The 26,306-nt window shown below is 48.6% G+C and overlaps 8 protein-coding genes across 8 annotated transcripts; 2 read left to right on the forward strand and 6 right to left on the reverse strand.

The window, feature by feature from the left end:
• Positions 1 to 289: 289 nt before the first annotated feature.
• On the forward strand, positions 290 to 5,901 carry F9C07_2282187 (FAD binding domain-containing protein). The gene is made up of 7 exons (XM_071510547.1): positions 290 to 1,911; positions 1,980 to 2,002; positions 2,059 to 2,415; positions 2,456 to 2,521; positions 2,671 to 2,946; positions 4,379 to 4,768; positions 4,822 to 5,901. Exons 1-7 carry the CDS (start codon positions 801 to 803, stop codon positions 5,827 to 5,829), a joined length of 3,231 nt encoding a protein of 1,076 aa, XP_071365116.1. The 5' UTR covers positions 290 to 800; the 3' UTR covers positions 5,830 to 5,901.
• Positions 5,902 to 6,509: 608 nt separating this feature from the next.
• F9C07_7061 (protocatechuate 3,4-dioxygenase beta subunit) lies at positions 6,510 to 7,919 on the reverse strand (the record flags this gene model as incomplete). Its single annotated transcript, XM_041291054.1, has 5 exons — positions 6,510 to 6,967; positions 7,029 to 7,194; positions 7,257 to 7,399; positions 7,447 to 7,599; positions 7,670 to 7,919. The coding sequence occupies 5 exons, from the start codon at positions 7,917 to 7,919 to the stop codon at positions 6,510 to 6,512; spliced, it is 1,170 nt and encodes a 389-aa protein (XP_041144811.1).
• Positions 7,920 to 9,820: 1,901 nt separating this feature from the next.
• F9C07_7062 (putative MFS monosaccharide transporter) lies at positions 9,821 to 11,875 on the reverse strand (the record flags this gene model as incomplete). Its single annotated transcript, XM_071511569.1, has 5 exons — positions 9,821 to 10,276; positions 10,336 to 10,695; positions 10,750 to 10,801; positions 10,886 to 11,622; positions 11,684 to 11,875. The coding sequence occupies 5 exons, from the start codon at positions 11,873 to 11,875 to the stop codon at positions 9,992 to 9,994; spliced, it is 1,626 nt and encodes a 541-aa protein (XP_071365117.1). The 3' UTR covers positions 9,821 to 9,991.
• Positions 11,876 to 16,010: 4,135 nt separating this feature from the next.
• Positions 16,011 to 16,504, reverse strand: F9C07_7063 (uncharacterized protein; the record flags this gene model as incomplete). The annotated part of the gene is made up of 2 exons (XM_071511570.1): positions 16,011 to 16,266; positions 16,449 to 16,504. 2 exons carry the CDS (start codon positions 16,502 to 16,504, stop codon positions 16,011 to 16,013), a joined length of 312 nt encoding a protein of 103 aa, XP_071365118.1.
• Positions 16,505 to 17,163: 659 nt separating this feature from the next.
• Positions 17,164 to 18,488, reverse strand: F9C07_2201953 (WD40-repeat-containing domain protein; the record flags this gene model as incomplete). The annotated part of the gene is made up of 2 exons (XM_041285391.2): positions 17,164 to 18,145; positions 18,199 to 18,488. The coding sequence occupies 2 exons, from the start codon at positions 18,486 to 18,488 to the stop codon at positions 17,164 to 17,166; spliced, it is 1,272 nt and encodes a 423-aa protein (XP_041144813.2).
• A 1,115-nt stretch (positions 18,489 to 19,603) lies between these two features.
• Positions 19,604 to 20,210, forward strand: F9C07_2282192 (Cyanovirin-N). The gene is made up of 2 exons (XM_041291044.2): positions 19,604 to 19,855; positions 19,930 to 20,210. Exons 1-2 carry the CDS (start codon positions 19,711 to 19,713, stop codon positions 20,118 to 20,120), a joined length of 336 nt encoding a protein of 111 aa, XP_041144814.1. The 5' UTR covers positions 19,604 to 19,710; the 3' UTR covers positions 20,121 to 20,210.
• A 1,571-nt stretch (positions 20,211 to 21,781) lies between these two features.
• Positions 21,782 to 23,974, reverse strand: F9C07_7066 (putative monooxygenase; the record flags this gene model as incomplete). Its single annotated transcript, XM_071511571.1, has 5 exons — positions 21,782 to 22,762; positions 22,786 to 23,051; positions 23,166 to 23,610; positions 23,676 to 23,862; positions 23,934 to 23,974. The coding sequence occupies 5 exons, from the start codon at positions 23,972 to 23,974 to the stop codon at positions 21,782 to 21,784; spliced, it is 1,920 nt and encodes a 639-aa protein (XP_071365119.1).
• Positions 23,975 to 25,395: 1,421 nt separating this feature from the next.
• Positions 25,396 to 26,241, reverse strand: F9C07_7067 (putative catecholamine-O-methyltransferase; the record flags this gene model as incomplete). Its single annotated transcript, XM_041291106.2, has 1 exon — positions 25,396 to 26,241. One exon carries the CDS (start codon positions 26,239 to 26,241, stop codon positions 25,396 to 25,398), a length of 846 nt encoding a protein of 281 aa, XP_041144816.2.
• Positions 26,242 to 26,306: the final 65 nt, after the last annotated feature.

Here is a 26,306-nt window from a genome sequence, read left to right on the forward strand (position 1 = left end):
TACGGCACTGAATCGAAGTGAAACTGTGTGGGGTGTAGGGAATAGGAATGTCTGTAAATCCAGACTCCATCCATTGAAGATGCGGAATTACGGCGCGTACGGACATGCCTCTCTCATTGGAGAAGAAATCCTTGTCCAATCTCATTAGGAGTTTAAACTTTATTGGCATCGGAGAACCCCCGGCAGATAACCCTGGTAGCGTTTCGACACGGCATTTCTGCGTATTGTACTGTCATACCAACTTACCGTATTATATTGTCACGGGCTTCTCGTGCCCCTAACCTCCCAGTAGGTAGCGTCCCTCGCCTGGTATGCGGCTAATGTACACCCACGCATCCTTTTCTTTGGTCTAATGTTTCCTGCGGCAAGGCAATGGTGCTGTAGTGGAATTAGAGATTCCATTATGCTATGATTACACTATGCTCCAAGAATCCTTGACTACACACGAAATGACGATCAGGGGAATTGGTGATGTTCAAGTAATCAACAGTCAGCAGTAATGTCCCCGCCGAAGACTGGGGAAAGTCTGGGGCCAAAGCCAATCATGAGGCTGGGGTTGACTGCACTTCTCAATAATCGAAAGCAACGCATCCCACGCATCCTAAGCCCCACTCACGAACGGGCATTGGGGAAGATTTCCCATTTGGGCTATCTCGAGACCTTTACACTATATTTCTACCACCATTCCAGCCTGAGATAAATGGATATATTTCGAGTCTCTGCGCTCGTTTTCATACATCCATCAATTCCTTAATTGGTCACAATTCGAATCAAACGAACGTCCCAATTGATCCTCCCTCATGCCTGTATTCACCGAATACTCTGCGGCGTCGCGAGAACTGCGTGTGCTTCCCTCGTTTGCCCCTCCATTGCCCCGCCTCTCGTCACCATTCACTCGTGACGACCAAGCAGAAAAATATGAAGTGGTCATTGTTGGCGCTGGTCCAGCGGGACTCATGCTGGACTTGCTCCTGGCACGATACGGACTCAGCGACGACTCGTTGCTCTGTGTTGATGCGAAGCCCGGAACTCTCAAATCAGGCCAAGCCGACGGTCTACAACCTCGCACGCTGGAAGTGTTGAAGTCCCTCGGAGTCGCAGACGAGATTCTTAATGACGGATGCCACATGGAAGAGGTTGCATTCTGGAACCCTTCCGCGAACAAAGAAGAGATAATCGAAAGAACATCGATAGTCCCCGACGTCGCTGTTCCGGCGCGGTACCAGCATGAAGTAACTATTCACCAAGGTCGAATTGAACGGATCCTAGAGACGGATCTACTGCGGTATTCGAAGCGTGGTGTCCAGCGTAATACTAAACTTCTTGATGCCAGGATCGATGAAGCTGGAGATCCTGAATTCCCTGTTATTGCTGATCTAGAAACGGATGGACAGCGCAGAACCGTGCGCGCGAAGCACCTGGTTGGTGCTGATGGAGCGCATTCAATGGTTCGCCGTTGCATGGGGTTGCAACTGGTGGGTGAGTCATTAGACCACATCTGGGGTGTGGTTGATTTGGTCGTGGATACGGATTTCCCGGACATCAGGAGACGGTGTGCCATTCATTCACCAGCGGGCTCAGTGATGGTCATCCCGCGTGAGCGCATTGCTACTGGTGACTATTTGACTCGTCTTTATGTCCAGGTGCCGGAGGAAGCTATGCCGGACCAGGACCAGGTTCCTGTCAATGGGACCACCACTCCAAAGGCTGATGCTCGGGCTCGGAGAAGCAAGGTTACGTTAGAAAGCATTTTCCAATATGCAGAGGATGCGTTCAAGCCATTCTATATTCGACCGAAAGAGAATGGGGCCGTAGACTGGTGGGCCGCGTACCAGATCGGCCAGCGCGTATCGGATAACTTTACAGTCAAGGACTCCAAGGGAGTTAACCGGGTGTTCATTGTAGGGGACGGTAAGGCACAAGGATACCCATGATCTTTGAAGTCCTCCTGGCTGACAAATTTATTTTCAAATTGATAGCGTGCCATACTCACAGTCCTAAGGTACGTGACAATAGTTATGCTTTATCTATTTACATTGCTAATATGCTTTCACACAGGCTGGACAAGGAATGAACGTTTCCATGATGGACTCATACAACTTGGCGTGGAAACTAGCCCATTCCATCAATGGCCTCACCCCAGATTCTGCATACCCTGGAAAACCTGATTCACTTTTGGACACGTATCATGTCGAACGCCACACCATTGCGCAGGAACTCATTGAATTCGACCGTGCGTTTTCGTCCATGTTCTCAGGCAAGATAGGGTCTGGAGAGGATGGCGTGGAAGGTCTAACCCACGACCAATTCCTTGAGGTCTTCAGCACTGGAAATGGTTTTACCAGTGGATGTGGCATCGAATACCCAGAAAACTTGACCGTGGAGAAGAAGCTAGGACAAGGTATCAAGAGTCCGGTCACTGGCACAGACTACCTCTCTGGAATTCTACGTCCAGGAAGAAGACTATTGGATGTACGGCTTAAAAGACATGCCGATGGGAACCGGCGCCATCTGCAAGATGGTACGTTAACAGCTTACAAAAATTCAAATTTGGCTTGCTTAGCCATCAACCAAGTATGATCAAGAAGTCTAACCATGCGCGCAGATTTCCTCTCAACCGGACGGTTTCGTATTCTTTGCCTTACCTCATCAGACTTGCTAGATCCCCAGGGAACCTCTGCTAAGTCATTGACTACCCTGGGAACCTCTGTTCTCCCACACTTCCCAGCCTCCACTCTTGAGCAGGTGGTTGTTCACCCTCGTCTTGACAAGACCTTCACATGGCGCGATGTGCCTCAGGAGCTTAAGCAGCACTCCGAGATGCGCTTTCACAGCGGCTATGAAATTGATGACATTTATGCGGTCTACGGCGTGGACCCAGCCCAGGGAGCCTTGGCCGTGATTCGGCCTGATGGATATGTCGGAACGATTGCAGCGTTAGACGATGTAAGCCGGATTGAGAGATATTTAGCAGGATGCTTGAGAAAGATCTAGATATGGAGTGCGATGTACTACAAGCTTACCATTGCGACTAGAATACAGACAATTTGGATGAGAACAGAACAGTCCACCGCTAATAACTGCCTTCCCTGCCTATCCTGTCTTTGATCAGTATGTCTACGTGGCGGTGACTAATTGACAAGATAAGAAAACTTGGAACCTGCAGGAAGTCGCTAAGAACGGCAAGGCATGACAGCTCAGCCTAAGACAGACCCGCACCTTCATCTTAACTGAGGTTTTATGGAACAGGGTCCATCCAACTGTCAACTAACGGCGGTCAGTTCACGGAGACCATGCTCTGGGCCTTTGAGACTGTCGTGTTCAATGCGTGATGAGTCACGGAGATCGTCACCAGACCCATGAACTTGCAGATGATGATAATGAGCTGATTCGCTTACCTCCCCGGCATGACAGGATTTTAAAAGGGAACCCATACTGTTCAAAACTTGTTGAAACCAGGGCTTCCTGGATATCGGGAGTCGGGATTCGGAGTGAACATGATTGGCTCAACGCAGGCCACCGACACGTCACGTGCCATCAAGATGCCGAAGATCCGATTCTAGATAAAAGAAGTTGGATAACTTGGACTCTCCTCAACTGCAATGGACGGGCCAAGCCGCGCTGCTCCACAATTGTCGTCGGGAGTCGGGGTGCCGTCCAGAAGCATTCCATAAATGTTCAGTGTCAAGCTTTCCTCCTAGCCCAATCATGACTCTCAGAATTGCAAAATCTAACAGAGACGCTCCACTGTCGGCGTTTACGCTGCAAAATCCGTCACTATGATGGATTATCCTAGGGTTATGCTGTACAACGCTTCGTTAGATGCTCCTATTGGTGGTTGACTGGCAGGGGGGTCAAAATGATATATCGTGTGGTTCCCGTCTCGTGTTTCAGTTCTTCCGTTTTATTTTATTGTGAATCAAAAACTTCCAGCTGGCTGTCCTGGATACAATACTGGCTATGGCTGGTAGTCATAGGGCGCTAGGTACTGAACCTACCAGATCACGGTCTTCGACATCCTCTACTCTCAACTCTGAGTCGCATGTATCAAATACAGAACCGCGCCGTCCAGGTACTGCACGCTCGACGGGGAGATCCAGCTCAAGAACCATACCTGATAATCAATCTGTACTCCACAGTAGTAATACAACTGAGCATGGTGCAGCGGTCCCCGAGGACGTGAAATCTCAAAACGAAAAGAATGGAATCGAGCTTGGTCTTGAATCTGTGACGGATCCAAATGAGCGGGGGGTTGACTTGGAAAAGGGTGCTCAGCCTACATCTAGCCTAGAGAAGTCGAACAGTCCACAGCGGGACTCCAAACTAGTGAGTCTCTACGAGCTCATCCTATCATTATAGTCAGATACTGACAATGTAGGTTACATGGACTGGCCCTGACGACCCTGACAACCCCAAAAATTGGCCAACGAAGAAGAAATGGGGAGCTGTTTTGATTGTGTCCTGTTTTACGTTCATCTCCCCGGTGATGTCATCTATGGTGGCACCCGCATTACAAACCATGAAAACCGACTTTCATATTGAAGATGAAGTGACTTCCCAACTCATGCTGTCCGTTTTCGTCCTGGCTTATGCATTTGGCCCGCTATTCCTTGGGCCGCTATCGGAGATCTACGGCAGAGTCATTGTCTTACAGCTTGCGAATCTATTTTTCCTTATATTCAACATCGCCTGTGGTGTATCCCGAACCGCGGCACAGATGATTGTCTTTCGCTTTTTGGCTGGACTAGGTGGCAGTGCTCCTTTAGCGGTGAGTGCTTCAGATCATGCGTATGCATGAATTCACGACCTAACAACGTTTAGATAGGCGGTGGTGTCCTCTCAGATTGCTTTCTACCGGAGGAACGCGGTAAAAGTATTGCTATCTATAGCTTAGCACCTCTGCTTGGCCCAGCTGTTGGTCCGATTGCCGGTGGCTTCATCGCTGAAAGGACGACATGGAGATGGGTATTCTACGCCACGTCCATTGCTGATGGGGTCATCCAAGTCATGGGTCTTTTCTTCTTGCGCGAGACATATGCCCCTAAGATCCTCAGGACACGAGCGAAAAAGCTCCGCAGAGACACAGGAGACACCTCCTACGAGACCGAAGCTGAGCGACAGAATAAGACTTTACCTGAGGTTCTTAGCACAGCGCTTGTTCGTCCGTTCCGCCTTCTCGCAACACAGCCCATCGTCCAAGCACTTGCGATATACATGGCCTACGTATATGGTATCTTATATTTGATGTCATCGACATTTCCGGCTCTATGGACCAGCCCGGAATATTACAATGAGTCCACAGGCATTGGGGGTCTGAATTACATATCCCTTGGCATAGGGTATTGCCTGGGCTCCCAGATCTGTGCACGACTCAATGACCTCGTCTATCGCCGTCTCAAAGCCCGCAACAGTGGTACAGGAAGGCCAGAATTCCGCACCCCGCTACTAGCTATTGCCGCTATCCTCAACCCTGTCGGCCTTTTCATCTACGGCTGGACCGCACAAACCCACTGCCACTGGATTGCCCCGAATATCGGTGCTATGCTCCTGGCTATGGGAAACATAGTTGCCATGCAGTGTATCCAGACCTATATCGTGGATGCCTACACGCGGTTCGCGGCTAGTGCGATGGCTGCTGGTTCGTTCTTACGTTCTATTGCAGGATTTGGGTTTCCACTTTTCGCGCCGTATATGTATCAGGCGTTGCATTATGGGTGGGGGAATAGTTTGTTGGCTTTCATATCGATCGTCATTGGTATCCCAGCACCGATTTTCTTGTGGAAGTACGGGGAGAGAATGAGGAAGATGAGTACCTATGCTGCGGGTTAATCTTAGTATTTATGTAAGTAATGCATAATATATACGACACGCATTTAAAATATTATTATTAGTATTTAAAATTCTTCGCTTATCTCTGAGGAGTCTGATATTAGCTCATATCCAACCGGAAAAGCTCCCTACCTAGATATAATCCGGTTTGCTTGGTTTGACTAAAGCACCTGGTGCCCATGTGACTTAATATTTACAAGTCTGCTTCTATACAAGCCCGTCAATTGTCTCAAGCTTAACCCCTGGAAATGTATTATTGGCGCTGCTCACAATATCCAGCACTATTATCAAGTGATCGCTTTCATACATTTGTTTCCCCCTATTTCGTACTACAAGCGACATTAACAGATGTTCCCAACCACCTTTACTCGCCGCACGACGGTATTCTGGGCACTCCCCAGGACTCCAGAAGAGGTCTAGCCCTGCGATTCCAAGTGCAAATGACTATAGATTATATCATGTATTGCGGATTGTCCGGGATGAAAATAACATGACGGTTATTAGAAAGGCAGAAACCTAATTGACGAGAAGTATCATATTGATTGTGTCAAAATTATACTAGAGAAGCAAATACTAAATATCTCGATCCAGAAAAGGCCGAAATATCCAGAACATAGAAGAGAAAAATATCATAGCGATTGAACCAAACGAGCCAATCGCTCATATCTTACAAATCCCCTCTAAGCAGAGGCGCTAGCGGAAGGCGCAGCACCGGAAGGCGCAGCACCGGAAGGAACTCCAGAGCCACTGGGGGGAGCACCACCGCCCATACCCATGCCAGAGTTCTCGTTCTCAACACCACCCTCCTCGGTGTAGAACGCAGCAGCGCTAACAGAGGTATCCTCAGTGGCATCAATACCAACAGAGATCCAACCAAAGATACCCTCAGAGACATCGTCACCGAGGAAAACGTACTCAACGAAGGGGTCGATGTTTTCGGCCTCCTCGGCGAGGATGGAGTCCACAGCATTGGTGGTCAGTTCCTGGGTGTTGGTGGAGTAAGGGGAGGTTTCTTCGACGACGGAGATGAGGTCCTGGTCGAAGAAGATCTGGCCCACGTGGGAGGTCTTGGAGTCGTACAGGCCGGTGATGGTTCCGTTGGGCAGCACGGAGGTTTCGTTGGCCGGGTGGGTGAGCACTATTTCCCCCTTTTCATCAGTATCTTGCTTATATGATAGTAGAAGTGGGGAAAGACTTACCGTGGATGTGGGTAGCACGGCCGGTATAGTGGCCGGGGAAGATAGTCTGGAACTGGACGATACCGTCCTTGTTGGTCTTTTGGAGACCGCGGAGGAAGGTCGAGTCGAGGTTGGTCTCGTCATCGCTGTTGCCGTTTCCGTTGGCGACGACACCCGAGTAGACACCCTTTGTTTTTCTTTGTCAGTGGTGGGGCTTTCTTGGAGTAGTGGTAGCTAGAGAGTGCTTACGGTGGCGTTGCAGTGCCAGAAGTCAAGGTAGACCTGGGGAACGGGCTCGCAGGTGTTGGTGTCGATGAGCTGGATGTCCAGGTAGAGGGGGACACCCTCCTGGTCCTCCTTGATGTCGTTGCGGATCAGCTCGCCGGAGACGTCTGCTTATGTTAGATAGGGTTGACCGAGGATGTAGATGGCAACGTACAGTAGGGTCCCTGGGTGACGTCCGGAGCGAGGATACAGGTGGCCTCGGAGGCGAAGAGGACGTTGGGGTCGGTTTCGAGGTTGACATTCTGGGTGGAGTGGTGGGTGGTGTTGAGGGCGGTGTCGAGGTCTCTGGCCTTGAGGAAGTGGGAGCCTGATCCAGAACAGTCAGTATGTGGTGTCATGCATGGAAGTTGGAAGGAAGTGGGTAGGGTAGGGCATACGGGACTCCAGGCCCATGCTGCGGCGCAGGTTCTTGACGGCATGTTCACGACGGGCGATGTTGCGCTGCTCCTGGCCGCGGGCACGCAGCTTGGTAGCGCACTGGTCCAGGCTGCGAGAGCGGAGAGGAGCGTTCTTCAGGAAAGCGGCGCGCTCGGCAGCCTCAGCCTTGACGTCGTGACCCGGGTGGGCAGAGACGACGCTGGCAAGACCAGCCAGACCAGCGACGAGGGTGGAAGCGAGTTGAACCATGATTAAGGATTGGTATAATTACACAAGTGGTGGTGAAGAGAATGAGAGAAGAGAATTGTTTTGATGATCCTCCAGAAACTCTCGAGCGCAATGCTGGCTTTATACCCCGTTCACCTTGGTAGAATCCATATCAAACACAAGGAGCGCCGCGGCTACTAGCTGACGCAATTCCTATAGTGCACCCTGTCTAGACCGTCGAATGGGGCGAGGAGCATTGTTCAGCAACCCCAGCCCGGGCAGGAGAGCATCCCGAAAATACCGTGCTAGTGCCGGTTGAATGCAATAGACTACCGTCGAACCGACATAGCTTGTTTTAGGGCATCTTCAGCCCAGACAGAAATGGGGTATGATCGACGTTGGCTGACGAGGCAAGGTCCTCGCCCATTGTTCAGCAACGATAGATGACCCGACTAAAACGGGCACGGACGTGGCGAGTGGGGAGAATAGAGTAGTTACAAGGCATAAGAAAGACTCCGCCGTGGCGTAATCCCAATGTTATGCATCGTGTGCATGCTAAAATATCCGTGGATCAAGCTCACTCAACACAAACACTCGGTGGCTTGGCACTGCTGGAGTGATTAATGGCCCTAGGTTGATTGGTGGGTATACCTCGGGCATGGTAGCGAAGCCAGTCGATCCTTAATTTTTTTTATGTATTGCGTATACTCACTTGCTGTGCCACAAGAGGAGTCTGGTCTGTGTGCGTGCATCTTTAGCATCAGGCACAAGATGTCTTGGCACAGCGGAGCTCTTCCGCATCGGCGGAAACGGTAATTGGTACCTTTCGACTGCCGACGCGTATGTCGATCTCTAACAGGAGATTATGTTGACTATGTCGCCTTAATAGTGCAAATTGACTTTGAAAATGCCAATTAAGCATCAGATTGATTACCATATCCGGAATGTGATTTATGGAAGAGGAATGAAATGGCGAATCACGATTCAAGTCAACCCCATGGATGGATGACTAATCGGAGCTCAGAGACGGAAAACTCTTACTCCGGATTCTTGTCGATCGATCGCTTGGCAAGTCCTGGATATCTTGGCAGGATATTGATTCGTGGACTGGTTCTTCTTTAATCTAGATGGATCATCTACGGAGTACGGATGCTCAGACTCCAGAGGTCTTCTACATTTAAAATAGGCAGCTACATTCTGGTATTGTATCTGGACATAGGTGGATATACAACGGGGTAAGGGAAAACAAGGAAAATCAAACGAAAATCACAAGAATGTACTCCGTATTCTGTATATAATTTAGGCATATGAACTTAGAGTCGATACCGAGGCACTTTACAGAGGTATACCCAGCCTCGTAGACGACGTCTTCCCATTCTTGACTGAGCAATATGGAATTTTCTGATAAGGCCGAGACAAGATTTATTACTTAACTAAGGTTTTCACTCCCGAGGTATCGCATATCTGATCGAAACTCTACCGCTATGTACAGAATGCCCCTTACCACTCAATTATGATACCCACAAATCCGTCAAATACCTATTTCAGATAGAGGGTATAATTACCAAAGAAATGTACTACTTCTAGACTGTTCACCGGTGTCAACTCGACATACGTAAGTACCTGTTTCGCAAGTGATTGATAACCTCTCGATCAATCAACCGTTCCGGTAATATATACGGTATCGGAATGTACTGGAGCCCCCTGCGTCGCAAAAACCCACCCGTGGATCCATCCAGATTTGCCGGTTGAAAGTTACTCCTACTAGTACCTACAGTAGTCATAGTGGGGCCCAGTAGACGGAATCTCCAGGGAAGATAAACGAATTTCTCTCTAAACCTTCATTCCCAAGCGCCGAATGCTGCCGTCTACAACATACAATGAATCAAAAGCACGCAATGTAGTCGAAGAAGTGAGTATCGATTAATGGTACAACTCTCTCTGTCATCTTCTCAGTTCTGCCTCGGCATTAAAACGACATGACGCGTAACAATCATGGGTATGAGTTTCATAGCTGATAACCAGTCAATTAAAGAAAAGAAAGGAAAAGTAATTTGCAGAACACCCTCCCGAACCCCAAACGAGTCCCCGCCGACCGTGCCCATACGGGTGGATTAGACTTCCCGGTGGGCGACGTGGACTTTGTCGGTGATGTCCTTCTCGGTGAGTCCCATGTCGGCGGCGAAGGTGGTGTGAGGCTTCCACTTGGCAGAGGTCCGTGGCGTGGTCTCCTCCATCATCTTGTCGACCTGCTCGAGGGTGAGTCCCTTGGTCTCGGGGATGAGGAAGTAGGTGTAGAGGAAGGCGCAGGCGCAGAGGGATCCCCAGATGAAGAACACCTTGGACTTGAGATCGCCCTTGTCCTGGTCAACCATGTATGGAGTGATGACGGCGATGATCTATCGCGATTGTTAGTGAAACCCATCACTTATGCTACACACACGAGCCTGTTACTTACGCAGTTCCAAAGCCAGTTAGACGCAGTGGACAGAGCCACACCGCGCGAACGAATGGGCAGAGGGAAGATCTCGCCGATGACAACCCAGGCGCCAGGACCCCAGGTGCTGGCGAAGAAGAAGATGTAAATGCAGATGAAAGAGATCTCCGCGCTGACCGCAGCGTTGTTGCCGCCCTTGTCACCGACGACGGTACCGGTAATGGCGACAATAAACTGGCAGATAACCATGCCCAGAGCACCCCACAACAGCAGGGGACGACGTCCGACCTTCTCCATGGTGTAGAATGAGACGGGAGTCGAGCAAACATTGACGATGGTGGTGATCATGCTAATCAGGAAGGGATTCGAAATTGTTCCGAGCTGTCTCCAGTCAGCAAACATAAGCCTCTTTTACTGTGGCTCGGTGACACATACGGAGGTGAAGAACGTGGTACCGAAGTAGAACACGAAGTTGACACCGGTCCATCTAGAAGGGAGCTTGTTAGATTTGTACTGCGGTAGGCCAGACATCATAGGACGCTCCGGACCGTGTTGGATGGGATCAACTTACTGCTGCATCATCTGAAGAGAAGTACCTAGGACGGTACGGCGGAGGTTGCTGTTGGGGTGGAACAGACTTCCACGGAAGCAGTTCAGCCAGGTGGTGAAGTAGCCACCCTGGGGCATCGCTTGCATCTCGTATTCGTTGTTGGCAACGATCTCTGCTAGCTCCTGCTTGATATACTCCGAATCCTCGGGCTGGCCACGGACACGAGCGAGGACATGGGACGCCTTGTCGAGCTGGCCCTTTCTGACGAAATAACGGGGCGATTCAGGTAGCATGAGCAACCCCCCACCGAGGATGAGGGCCCAAGCAATCTGAATGCCAATTGGAATGCGATAGGAACCGGAGTCAGTGCGATTCTGAGTGGCATAGTCGACACAAGAAGCCAGCATCAGACCAATGGTGATACAGAACTGGTAACCCGACACAATGGCACCGCGGACCTTGCGAGGAGCAATCTCTGACATGTACAGGATAATGATGGCCGATACAAAACCGACACCGAATCCCGCAATCAAACGTCCCACTACGAGAAGAGCTACGGTGGTTGATGCGGTCTGCAAAACGACACCAACGATGAAGATAGCACAACCGGAGACGATGGTGATGCGACGTCCAAACCAGTCCGCAAGATCACCAGCAATCAAAGCACCGAAGAATGTACCTGCCGACAAGATGGATGTGATCAAGGATTTCTTCCACGATGAGACAACGAAATGATCCGAGTCGGTGGTGGCAGGATCCTATAGTTAGATCGGGATTAGCTACTTGTCCGAGCCTCAAGGATTACTAGGTGAGGGAAACAAGACTGACCAAGCCTTCAAATTCTTGGATGAAATAACTCATGCCCATGACACCGTTGATATAACCGGAATCATAACCGAAGAAGATACCACCAAAGGCTGCAAAGGCACACATCATATACGTCTTGAAGGTGACGGGTGCCTCCACTCGCGTGGTATCGGCGAGGGCGTTTGGAGCTACAGCGTCACCCATGGTGATAGAGCTGCTGCGTCAACCTAGCACAGGGCTCGTAGGTATATACGGGTGTGGGAAAGAGAAAAGGAGAAAAGAGATGCTCTGTCCAGCGATCGACAAGGAAGAACAGGAGGGTGAATGAGAACACGGCGAACGGGAGAAATGAACCGAAGCGAAGCAGGGGAATGGATGTGCTTTTATAACTCTGGCGGTGTTACAAAAGTTGCAAATCGGCATAAAGCCGGACCCGGGGAAATTCACCCACGGGGAAAGACTGTGTCTCACTCGGCCCCAGAAATTTTCAACCTCACTTGCATTTTTTGTTTGATTTGATTTTTTTTTCCCCTTGTCTTTTTCCGACGCGATGGGACGATGTTCCATGGGCCATGGAGCTAACCAGGTTTTGCCGCAGAAGAGGGCAAGAGGGAAACACCATGTTTACAACCTTACCGGATTGAGGTTGGCTAATCTTAGATCCTTAAGAAAATGACTGCGGTGGGAGCCAATCAGGGGAAGGGTCAGACCGATTTAGGTGACATTGGAAGGACTATGGGCTCGTGCATTGCAGTACTGCTACGTTGGTATAGAAGTCTGTTGTCCAACCCCAGAGTGGGTTAGAATCTTAGTAGCGGGACAAAAAGACAAGGTCCAGATCCTTGAAGCTGACATCGGCCCATGCGTCCTAAAAGTCTGAGTTAAATCCGTCGGCTATGTCGCTGGATTTGGCAGAAACAACTTGGAATCTGACCAAACAGAAGGTCGGGTCTCATTACCGAAGAGTCAGTCGGCTTTGGATGGCTCCAGTCATTGAAGGAGATGTCCGGCCCTATGACCGTTCCTGGTTGGTGTCCTCATTCATTGGTTGGCCACGGACGGGGGTCGGAAATTTCAGCCTACCACGTGTGTAGACAACCTGGGGTTCAAGCCCGTTGACTAACCCGGATAGGAAGAGTGCTCTCGTGAGGGATATGGGGGTGGATATCTCATTAGACTAGCTGACTGGACAATGTTGTCCTGGGGAAACCTGTCGGCATCCATCTGGAGGATCGGCGGCAAAGAGATGTTCTCATTTCACCCCCCTGAGGAACATCGCCAGAATAGACTCAGGATTGATGATGTTCTGGAAACAACTCATCCACAGACAAAGAAACAACTGAAACCTTGTCCGACTCGAGGCAAATGAGCCCGCAACCGAATGTAACCCCAGCGTCCAAGAGATGCTTGATTATTCGGCTCCTCCATCCGAGAGAATGAGGTGAGCCCGACGCCACTACAACTTTACTTGCAGCTACGGTTGCAGTGAGGTAAGTCGTGGACAAGACACAGGACCGGCCAAGAATTGCCGCGGCGTGAAAGAGACTAAGAGGGGTTGTGGCGTCCACCCGTTGTTGACCATCACTTTGTGAGACAATGGACCGAGGGCTTGGAAAAGTCATGGGACCCGAAGACTTTCAGCTCCAGACACTCCTTCGCCAACTATCCAGAGGATTCTTGGAGTTGCCATTCCAACCTTTGCCTCTCCTTCCTCTCTCTTTCTGTTTTTTTCGCAAGTACCATTTGAAAGGGAAATGAAATGTTTGCTCTGACATGTCGCAAACTGCCAAGGGTCTTGGCATGTAGCAGGCCGCCTAAAATTTCTCTGGCCTCAGTTTCCCGCTAAGCCGGAAAGCGCTTAGTCAACCCTGCAGTTTTCTCAATAGTCTTTCTCGTTCTTGTCATACACTTCTACTAAAAACAACACAACCATGGTCTCGTCTCTAACCGATATTTAGGCTATTCCGCTAGTCGGAGCCGCCACCAATCATCATGACGGAGGCAGCCGACGTTGAGACCTGGTCTGGTGGTTGTAACGAGAGCGGTGGATATACCTAAGCCTCGGCGTCTTGGGCATCATCCTTTTCCCAAACGTGGTCACCATGCGGGGATTCCCAGTGTCGGGCCGTGGCTGCAAACCGGTGAGTCCTTTGCGTTAGTGAACGGAAAGTATTCTTCGATCCCGGACTCTGGAAGGAAGGCGATTTGCTGCCGTCAACCGTTTCTGCATCCTGTCGACCAGAACGAAGTAGTGTCATCTCTTCGTTTATTAGACTTTCCATGACATGCAGTGTCCGGGATCTCGTGGTGCAGTTTTTCGTCCCGGCCCCGGAAATGTAGGGGGGACATAACCCTCTACCATTCGTCGGTGCGTCCGCGTCTATTCCTTTTTGTCTTGAGATAATCTCCGCTCGTAGGACATGCTCGACCATCGAGTTCGTACCGGCCACTTGGTACGCATTCGAAAACGGCTGTGGAGTCAACATATATTCGGCCTTGGTTACTAGTCTATTATTGTCTTTATTCGATGCATTGCTTCTGTCGCACAATTGCCGCTAGCTCACTCCGAGAGGCTTTGCTTGTGTTGAACAGGGGCTAACGTTGATTTTCCTTCTTGCCTCGACTTGTTCCCTCTGTGAACATGGATCTGCGAGTCAAGCATAGTTGACAGGTCGTGTCTGCAGTCGTAACCGACCTGGTTACGAGATTATGATTTAGTACAGGCCCAGCCATGGCGATCCAGGGCTCGGTGGAAAGATTCTCTAACACAAAGCTTAAACCTGGGGATGATATCCGCAATGACCTATCTATTTTCTGATATTGAAGCAATCAAATGTAACATTGCCCTTTGTATCAGGGACAGTGCGGGGTACATGTACAGGAAAGAAATCTGCCTTGATATCCGGGGGTGAGGTTTAGCTTACCATGCCGTAAAGGGAATAGGTTGGTCCAGTGATCCACTGTCACACTGTCCAGGATAGAACATGTCATTGTATACTCCAAAGATAGAACAGCATCTGCATTCAACTGCCAGTTGGTATCGTTTTAATCTTTAACCGATGTTCCGCTACATATTTGAGCTAGAAGGAAGTAGAAAAATTAACTATTCGACTGAATAATTTGTCCATGCAGATTTAAATTCTCTACAAAATCTATCATATGAAGAGTCTACATCAACTGACTTGCTAGTGGACAATGTCAATCCTCAGGACTTCTGCACTTCAGGACATAACTTGAGGACGACAGGTACTAACACTACATTGAGGATTCTCTGAACGTCAACCATGGAAGCTCTTATCTCTCTCTACTTCATATAATAACCACTCACATCATCTATTTTAACATCTACTCTGTTTCCACGCAACATGCGTCGGCAAGCGGTCTCCATCTCAACCGTATCTACTCAATGTACCCCTTACTCCACTTGTACCTACACCAGGACATCACCGAACAGTCAAATACACTAATCAACAGTATTGCACCACCCCATCAACGATCCAGCCTATCTACATGTTCCATTTACACACAGTGACTATTCAATCACGTGAGACCCTCCCAAAAAGAATCAAGCGCTTGCTTGCTATTTAATGGGAAAGGGCTCTATTCACTTGGTCGCTCTTGCGCCTTTGTTAATGGTACACCATAAAGTACACATCAATACATCGCTGGACCTAGCATCTCGGTTGCTTGTAGCAAGACAACACAGACAAAATTACACCCGACGAAACTCAAGTTGCTCAAGAAACAATCCAGAACCATCTAGAAGAGCGGGGAAACTTCCTCGTGCAACGAGCAAAGCACGGTATCAGACTACAGATGGGGCTTTGGCGATGGTGCAATTGACGCGAGGCCCCGAGATAGGCAACAACAATGTGCCTCAGGGGGTCTCACACAACGCCACAAAGTCCAGAGATGGTCTTCTTTATGTTGCTCTTGCAATTGGGTATTTGGAGATGGTGGGGTTCGTGCATTACTGTGTGACTGCTAGACTAGAGTTGCCGCATATGTATGCATGCATGTGGTTTTACTGCATATTACATCTCGCGTTACGAAGGTACAGCTAGAAACAAAGCAATTTACCTTCTTGAATGTGAGTTTCTTATAGACTAATGCTTTGGGTACTGACCATCGTTGTGTGGTCTATTGCCTTTCTGCTTGACCTACTGGCCTGCCGCTCTTCTCCTACAATGTCTTTCGGGGTTTCTCCTTTACTAGAAACATCTACGAACTAAACGTATTGGGTAGAGAGTCTTTATAGATGCACTAGATTCGCGTGCTTATGATTACTTTACCGAAGAACCTAATATCGGTACAAAGTTGTGGCTGATGTTTCATTCCATTAGTGGAGAGTAAATTTAAACACTGTCATCTCATGGTTACCAATTATAATCGCAACAATATTGCCATAGACAGCTGTGTACTTGGGTCTGTACTCTGGGGGAAGCCAGAAATGGTTCCGGCCATTCCATGTGATCCATGAATTCTTAATGAAGATTTCTCGGGTTTGCGGGTTCATATCATCGCTCTCTTCGGCCGACCTGCGAACAGGCCCAAGATAAAGAGCACTTAAGCTTGTGTTGAGGGACTGGTCATCGCTAGAGAATGACAGGCTTGTTATGCCAGGGGTGTCATCGAGGATGTGTATGCACTGTCCATTGAAAGGATTCCAAAGTCGCAGAGTGTTGTTCTATGGATCGGATCTCGAGTAAAACCAATCGTCTACGGGAGCACCTGATGCAGACACCAGTAACCTGCCATTTCGGGAAAAAGCCATTACAGAAATGGCGGTACTGTGGCCCTTGAGTGTCTGAAGACAATGCCCAGTGCATACATCCAAGAGCTGAGCTGTTTCACCAGAAGACGAAGCCACGTACAAACCCTGCGGACAGAAAGTAATTGCGTAAGCTCCATGGTATTTATCAGAGATAACCACCTGTAGTGCCTGCAAGCAATGACCAGTCGACACATCACCGATCCGGAGCATTGAATCATCGGATAGTGATGCAAACTTGTCTCCATCAGGTGAGAAAGTCGCCACTCTGATCCAGCTTTGATGGGCGGTCAATGGCTGTAAACTCCCTCTGTTCGATAACTTCCAGATCAGTGAATAGTGATCATAAGTTATTAATGCGATCTTCTCTCCGTTTGGTGAGAAACGTAACCAGTGGGTTTTGGGGGCGCTAATTTTCTGGGAAAGCTCTCCACTTGACAGATTCCAATTTAGTACTTGATAATCCTGATCCTTTAATGCAATATTTCCTCCGTAAGGTGAAATCTGAGTCCAGCGCATCCCACTTCCATGATAGTCTAATGTCCACAGGACCATAGCCGCTGCCCAGTGGATAAATCCCAGAGGTAAAATGTGTTCTCATCATTCGACACCATTTTTTCTCCATCAGGTAACATAGCAACTGAGTAGACCTGGCTTGTATGACATTCAAATGTCCTCAGCTGCTCTCCCGTAGATAGATTTCAAAGGTGTATTGTCTTATTCACCCATGATAACAGTTTCCCCCATCACGTGATACCGTGAAAGCTTGGAATCTATCATCACTTTTGTTTGGAGCTACTACCCGGCCTTGCTCAGCTGACGTGCTCCAAAGTACCACTCTATCATCCAATGCTGCTGATGCGAGCAGCTTCTCACTATAATTCGAAGGTGAGAAAGCGACCGAGTGGACCCAGCTACTATGCCCTTCCATTTTCTGCAGGCATTGTTTCGTCAGTGGGTCCCAAAGCCAAACACTGTCATCATGGCTTGTTGATGGTGCCAGTGTTTTAGCATCAGGCGCGAACGCAACATCATAGAAAGGAACAGGATGCCAAAGTATTGCCAAGCAGTGTCCATACAAAGGATCCCATAGCCGTACGGAGTCATCCCATGACGCGGATGCGAGTATCTTTCCATTAGGAGAGAACGCAATTGCGGTTAACTTGTCCGAAGGGCCTTGGAGTCTGTGTAGGTTTTGTCCGGTCATTGGGTTCCACAGCTGTACCTCTGTTATGCGAAAGTTCGTTACGTTATTGCTTTTGTCGCCAAACGCTGATGCAAGAATCTCTCCATCGCAGGAGAAGGCGAGGACACGGATCTCCTCATCATAGGTTTTGATATCCTGCAGGCACTTTGCCTTTGTTGAATCCCAAATCCGTATGCTGCGATCATCTGATACTGACGCAAGTATATTTGCAAAGCGTGGAGCAGGTGAAAAGACGACTGCGCGAACACAATCAGTATGTCCCATAAGAATCTGGAGGCAGTTTCCAATGCATGGATCCCACAGGCGGACCGTCTGGTCATACGATGACGATGCAAGCATGTCGCCATTGCTTGAAAAAGCCACTTGATTGACTGCACGAGTATGGCCATGGAGCACTTGCAGACACTGCCCGGTTAATACATCCCACGGCCACACCCTGCTGCTTGATCGTGATGTTGACGCGAGGGTTTTCCCATTAGGCGAAAACGCGATGGTCCTATACGCATCCTGAAAATCACGTCATTTACTTCACTATCCAGTGTCTGTAACAGATCTTGACCCTCAAGTGTATTTAAGCACTGTCCGCTTGAAGGGTCCCAGAGACGAACTTTGTGGCCTGATGTTGACGCAAGCACACTCCCATCAGGTGAGGAAGCAATACGGAGAACCGAATCAGGATTGCACTCGATTGTTTGCTGCAAAGAGCTCCAATGACTTCGAATAGTAGGTAGCTTTGCCATCCACTGCATTGGCATGTGACTGAAACGGTTGCGAATTTGACTTATCGATGGTGCAAATACAAGTGCGCTGAAATAGATTTGCAGCGGAGCTTTTTCCATTATTGACTGATTGGCTCAAGCAAGTCGTTTAGTATCCCAGATAAGATTGGTGACTTGGGGACATTTACTTTTCTGAATATAGCATTCTTCGGCAGATGGACGGCGTCGTTTTGACATTTGGCGGCGTAGAAATGAGGGGAATCGGCTGCAGATCAGCTCTAAGTGCAGTAATGATGATGCCAGGAAGATTTGTCTTTGATGAAGTTGTTCGTAAGCTTCATCGTGCTTTGCTGTCAGCTCAAGTCGGTCCGACTGTAATCACGTCCGTCGTTGGTCATGTTTTTGCTTTTCTCGGAGGCCAGGTGTTACACACGGGGCTTCCTTCAATGACTCTGTGACCAGTTAGCTATCTTGGTTAGATACGACCTACCCCGATGACTAGAATACACTGGTGATCGACAACGGTGGGTGACCTGAGGTTCGAAAGGAATAATGCAACAAGTGCACTTCGTGAGTAGCATTCGAAGGTACAAGGTCCAGGTCTATTGAGTACGTATATTCAATAGGCAGATGGTGCGAACGAGTTGAGCTGGTACGAAAGTGTGAATGTAGCTATCAAGTAACCGCTGACTATCCGTATACTACCCAGTCACGTGAGGTGATGTGTAGACGAGTACTGGCTTCCTTGACTCTCATAGGTAATCCCACCGACATGTTGTCTCTCGAATCACCGAGATAGTTCCGCGCACTCCACAAAAGGCGATTGCGGCAGACTACTACTACACGATCAATGAGAGCGACCCACCTCGAGACCCAAGGATCCCGGTGTCGATCTTCAGCTCCCCCAAAAGCGCCCATTGTTTACCTTTGGCCTAATTCGGAAAGCACACGACAGCTCAGCTCATAATTCTTCGCTACTCCGCATGAGATTGCTCATAAATTAGCCTCTCCCATGAATTTGTGCTGCTGCGGTTCACCGACTCAATGATGGAGCAGTGGCTATAAATAAAAGAGTCGAAATGCCCCTCACTAAGCCCCTCCGAACCCCACCTGGAAACCCCTCGTTCTCCAATGGCCGTCGCAACCGGTCCACCTGCTATGTCACCCTGCGTTGTTAGTCGCTACTTAATTAAGGGAAAATGGGGCCTTAAGGCAGCAATGCGGTGGCCAGCTGAACGCGGCATGATATAAATACACCGTCCACCTTGGCTTCCCAGCTTCAACCTCATCCACCTTCTACTTCCTATCCTTCCTACCTACCGCTCCTAAACAAACCTCCAAAATGGGTTCCTTCCACCACACTGCCCGCAACTGGCGCATCAAAGTCGACAACGGCGTCACCTTGTTCCGCGTGGAGGTCAAAGATCTCCATGGCAACTGGGTTGAACGGACAATCCGTTTGGATGATCACATTGGCAACACTGATGGTAATCCACCATACTCCTCCCCAGTGCCTAGATATACACACAATACATAGATGGCTCACACAAAGGATGCACAGGCTGGTTCATCTGGGGCGGAAAGAACTTCACCCAATCCGCCAGGGATATCCGCTTGGAGGATACTGAGTGGGGTCCCAAGCTGGTCGCCGTGATGCGCTCGAACGACGGTGGCGACCGTGGTTTACAGGGAATGTTGTTGGGCGATAAGATCGAGAACAGGAACGGAGAGCTTCACTTCACCGGTCCTTGATTGATGTGGCAGGGCTGTCATCGATCCATGAGGAAATTTTGATTCTTGTGAATGTTATATCTTGAAATACATATGATAACCCTTTTTTTTCATTTCCTTTTCGTCTCTAAAGTTTTCGCTGAACCTTTCTTTTTCTCGTAGGAGATGATGTAAAGAGTCTCGGTCATGAATCACTAAACGTAAATCTAAAAATTGACTTGGCCAATAACTAACCTTATGTTGTGTACAAGCATAATCGATATCACATGCTCCAGTCAATTATTGATTGACATGTCATGTCTGAAGTGTAAGATGGCTGTGGAGTCAACCGGATATTCTAGCACAATCTAATAGATTGGGTCGGCCCGTTCCAATCCGCCTGCTCAACCCTATCGACATCGAAACCACCAATATGAGGTATACAACCTTAGCTCGTACAATTTAGACTTCGATCGACTCCCATTCATTTGTTCAATCATTTGTGCGCCCGGACTTCGAGTACATTCAAACATATCATATCAAGTGACTTAAAAAGCAAATCGCCTTGGGATGGAATATGATCTATAAATTTGCGGGGAAGAATAACGACCTGAAACAAGTGAGTTGTGACTTGGGACATTATTTGACAGGATTTGGAGTATTCAGAATAGGCATTCTACTTTGAAAACGCAATACATTGATGGACGCAAGACAGTCATATCTTCCTACGAAATATTCACCATAAGTAGATAGCAATACGTCCATTGATATCTATAAGCTCCTTTCAATAGGCACAGGTCTCCTTGATAGAGCACCGTCCTTGCACCTGTTATATAAATTACGAACACCAATGATTCTATCAAAACGAAACACGATCATGAAAGTAGGGGTTACAAGTCAGTGACCGCGACTGTACACTCGAGACCAGCGATCGAGACTGTACCCTAGAGGTCGACCAACAAGCGCAAGGGATACACTGGAAAGCTGTCAATGGCACACATGCTTCCGGAGATATTGAAGCAGGCGCGTTGGAGAAATCACACAGACAGAAGAGATCCCGAAACTGCTTTGAGGAGAACGGGCGTGTTCAAAAATCGAGGGTCTGCTGCACGGTAGCTGTTGTGGTTGTTATCGTTACGATTGTTTTGTTGCTTTTATTCTTCGGGGTCTGGGATTGAGTCTAGAACTCAGTCAGCTATTATAAGATGCGTGCAATTGTTGTCCAATTCTAACGTGTGAGATTGGGTGGTCAGAGCTTTGATACTGGAGTTGAAACATATTCAAGCTCTTGGGGAAAAGCAGAGCCGTATAGAGGAGATATATCGCCTTTTCCTAAAAGGTTTCGTGAACGATTTGCTGGTCATTATGTGGTAAATATAGCCTAGTTTGTTCTTTTACTTATTAACTGTGATATATGATTTTCCCGCGCCAGCAGTGCTGTATAATGTACTACAAATCCAGCATTGATATAGTGTACTGAGGGACTCCAGACTATAATGTCACGACTATCGGAATCTCTGGTTCCTTTTCACATCATCCAGATTCCGGCCTAATCCTAGTAATAAAGTAAAAGATTCCTCGTGTATTCCTAGTCTTCTTTTGTGAGATATAGTCTAGTACCTATCTATCATTGCTACTGTAAAAAGACAAGCTAGCCGAGAGACATGTATATGAACGCTTCAAGAATCCAAGGCAAGAGATAATCAACTGATATCTCCCAGCTGGATGGAATCTAGAAAGTTTTCAAGTTCACCAACGTCCTCTAAATCGCCTTTGAAAGCAACATGCTGATCAGGTCTCAAAAGCACAAGACAGCCATAAGGTGAAATCCCATACTCCTTGTATGCTTTGCCACCCCCGACGTGATAAGACTTCTTGTCAACAAATACCTTGCCATAGTCAAACCCAGTATCATCATCAGGTGGACGAAAAATGTCTGGTAGGTTTCCAATATCGACTTCTGTGCTTGACGCTGAGTGCACCAAACAGATCGCGAGAGACCCAGTCACTCTATCGCTATCAAGATGTTTCCGGGCGTTCATTCTTTGAACGACTGACTTCGGGGAGGATAATGTTGCAGCGACGTTTTCGACTCGCTGCCATTGTTCTTCGTTGGCGATGTTCCCACCAAATACGACAAGATTCCATTCTCCTGTGCTTTTGAATATTCTTTGGAGCTCATGAGGCTGAGAATCCGCGTGACTGAGTACCAATGCACTGGGCATCCGAGCTCCAAGTCTGATTGTTTTAAACTGGCCAGGCTGTATTGATAATGAGGATTTCCCATTGACCTCACCATTCGTCTTGAACCCAACTGGCTTGGCTATGACCATACTAGGCTCGTAAGTAATGCCTAGACCCGACATTAAAGTATTTTCTTCCACAAGCGCTTTTCGGTGGTCTTCATCAAAGGTGTTCTCAGCTTCTAACATGCCGCGACAGATCCGTTTGTCGAATTCTATCAAACGTTTGGCAATGGGCAGCCTCTCTTGGTGGTAGGTCCGGAGCAGGCTGGGAGGCGCTACTCCATGAATCACGGATGCTAGCTTCCAGCCCAAGTTGTATGAGTCTTGCATGCTGACATTCATTCCTTGGCCCGCTTTGGGAGAATGGGTGTGAACAGCGTCGCCAGCAAGGAAGACTCGGTCATATCGAGACAATTCTCTGCAGTACCTGTGGCCAACCTGCAAGCCGGTAATTTGTTAACCGTCCGGTGTTCCTTCTTCACTATCGGGGCTTTCTCACTGACAGAATATATCGTCGACCATTCCACTCGCGATGCGTCAAAATGATATGGCTGCATGATCTTTGTCACAGCTTGCATGATCATGTCCGGATCACGATCGCTCGCTCTGTACTTTTCAGCCAGGCTAGACGATACCTGGACATACATTCGAACCAGTTTCCGCTCGCGTGGTATGATCATCAGGTTTCCATACTGGGATTTAATGATACTTCTCCGACGAATATCCGCTGGTTCCTTGAGTATCAGCAACACCAGATATATCTAATGATTTACCAGACTTTGAATTTGATAGTATGACTCCAAGGGTAGAGGGACTAGGACAAGAAAATTGAATCACTCACGAAAGTCAGTAATCGGGAATACATCCAGGACTCCCCAGTCCACGTCTCGGGAGGCACCCTCGAGTTTCAACCCTAGTTGCTTACGAACCCAGCTGTGCGCGCCATCACAACCAAGCAGATATTTAGCCTCAATGACCTCCCGAGCGCTCTCTATAGATATGTCCCCATTTACAGCCTTAGATGCCTCCGGGCCAGGAACAGGTATCAGCCCCACCCGAACCGGGAAGCAATGTTGGTCGTGATTTTGCACTAGGTTCTGGTCTATATAAAGCGAGGTCGGCACGGTGTTCCTTCGAACTTCGACATGGCTAGACGCTAGCACCTGCTCAAGCAGAATGGCCTCGATTCGAGATTGGCCCAAAGTGGACTCCTGAAATCGCGACCATCCCGGTGTGGAATTTGCAGAAATACTTTGTCTTTCTAGCGACCCGTCGGAGGATTGGCACTGGTGTTGGGGGCTCAAGTAAGACACAATGTTAATGGTAAACACAGCGAGGGGGGCCACAATACCCATAGGCAGATATCAATGGTATGATTTGATTCATTCCAAATGGTGTGACCCAAGTCAAAACTGTCCAGGATCTCAATCGTCCGGCTTTCGAGTCCATCTGCATGTCCAGCTTCCGTTGGACCTGAATTTCGATCCACCACTAGGGTCCGCACACCAGCACGCGCCATCCAAAGGGCTGCCATCAGCCTGGGGTACTCATTTTAGTGGGATCAGTCCGAGTATGAGCTCAAGTTTCGAACAGTATAGGAAATACTTACCCTGCCGGCCCGGCTCCCACGATAAGAACATCAACTTGCATTATACGAGCCAAGAGTATAAGTCAATACTGCGTTTCCCGAAGAATCTGGCATTCCACCACTAAAACGACCTTTCAGACAAGACAGTTCCACTATATACCTCCTCTCCTGTTTTCATCTTAGCGAGATTTGCACGGCTACAGATGTCGCAAGAATCCCATGACGCAAGAACCGATCCGGCAATCTGTTCCAAGCGATCAAGAAAGGCGTGTTGTACCCACTCCTGTCGAGAATGTCCATTGTACATGATAAACGGCATGATCGGCAGTTCAAGGAATTGGATTCCCGCATCCAAAAGGAATTTATCTTCGAAACATGGTTCTTTCGATACACACCGCTATCGATCATCGAATAAGAAGAGTCACTGCGCCAATCTCTTGCGTGCGAGCTCAGGAAGTTGCGAAGATGTCGATCACTCTCAATGCCAAATCATGATTGTGGGCCTTTGCACGAGAGCTTATAATCAGTCAGCCCAACGCCGTGTATTTAATACCTAAATCCAGCAGCTAGTAGAGTCTCGGGCATTTTCGAGGCGACTGGTTCATGGTCGGGTAAAAAAAAGAGTACAGTAGTGATTAGATCATAATTGGTAGTATCAAATCTACTATGTATGCATCTATGCATGGATTATGACGTGTCGCTGTAAAGCCTCGTTCCTCGCAGCCCCAAAACCAGCTCCGTGGCTGGCTGAAACCCGGATTCAGTGTTGATCCATGGGGAGCGGTTCGCTTAAAGATTCGTAGAAAGAAATGATATACAACCAGCCCCACAGGGATCAGCACGATCTTGATCGCAGGAGCACGGGGGCCACTGTGGCACGGGTGGCAGTAATATATTTTGTATACCCCGTACAGCGGTGAAACTTCGTAGAAGGAAGTGATATACAAACAGACCCACAGAGACCAGCACGACCCTGTCGTGCCCTGCCATGGTACGTACGGAGCTAAAGATCTTAAAGTTGGGGGGCTACTGCATGACGCCACCAATCATGCACCTATCATTTACCGTATCGAAGCTACACGTCAACAATACGAGCAAATATACGCCAGCTGGGCTGTGTGGGCCAGGCATCTAGGCAGGAGGGGCTTCGAAGAACACAGACATAGCCTTGGGCTTTAAGCTGCCTTGGTTGCCTGGAATACATACGTACTTATCCTGATACATGCATTCTTGACAAGTGACAGGGCATAGGCCCCTATGCGGACTCTGTTTATGGGCTCATCCCAATTTCAAATCTTGCAACTAATTGCTTGGGCTGCGATTAAAAAAATCAAGTCGAATATATGATTTCCATGAACGCGAGTAGACTAGGCTCGAGGCATACGATCTCATCACGTCTGGAGTCAAGTATCCAGGTCTTAAAAGTCTAGTCACTGGCTCCTCTACACCAGGAAACCTCCACTCCGTCCTGTAAGGCGCGAAATTAGAATTTCATTCTTGAAATAACTTGCCATCCAGCAGGCTGACTTACCTCAGTGCCACAAGGGTCAAGGCCGTGGAACATAGTAGTCTCGTAAATCAACGAAGGGTTACCCAGAGACACATCTCCGTTTTCCTGGTTTGCTTTCTCTTCCTCGTACCGCTGCCTCTTCACCGCAGGAGAATCTCTCACATATGCCGAGTATTGAGCGTTTCCCTGTCGAACCATGTCATCGGCCATGACGGTGGTGCCTGGTTGTACGAAGCCCAACTCCTCGCATAGTTTCAGCTCATTGAAGTACAGAACTTTAGCATGATCAATGAAGACCACATCAAACGCGCCCGCGCCCTGCTGGTGAAGTTTCCGCAAGGACTCCCGACAAGGACCTTCAATAATCTCCACCGTCTGATCCAACCCCGCCAGCGCAATCAACTCGCGGGCCACGGACGCAAAAGTAGGGTTCAGCTCAAGACTCAGGTATTTCTGGCCACCTGAATTGCGAAACTCGTTCCCAAAGAGAATGGCTGAAAATCCTACATATCCGCCAATCTCGAGAAAAGTCTTGGGTTTCTCCTGGGCTATAAGACCGGTCACAACGCGACCTTTCTCTTGGCCCACGTTCATGAGGAAATCTTTTGTACAGCCGAACTCGTCTATCGCAGCGAGAACGGCTTCAGGGGAGCCTTTCATCTCGGAATATCTGGGGTGGTTTTGGATAAATTTGAGTAGTTCTTGTTCTCTTCCATCATTACACTTTTTTGGAGGGGGTTGGTTAGTTTTGAGATATTTCCACATATATGAGAGTGGTATATCACGCACATAAATTTCCTCTTCGGGCTTGTAGGGCATATTTGCGACGAGAGGGTGTATGTCTAGGGATGATGTAGACGTTATCGGGAGCAGACAGGCAATTC

The sequence above is a fragment of the Aspergillus flavus genome, chromosome 3, assembly GCF_009017415.1.
Source record: "Aspergillus flavus chromosome 3, complete sequence".
In the NCBI taxonomy this organism is placed as follows: Eukaryota; Fungi; Ascomycota; class Eurotiomycetes; order Eurotiales; family Aspergillaceae; genus Aspergillus; species Aspergillus flavus.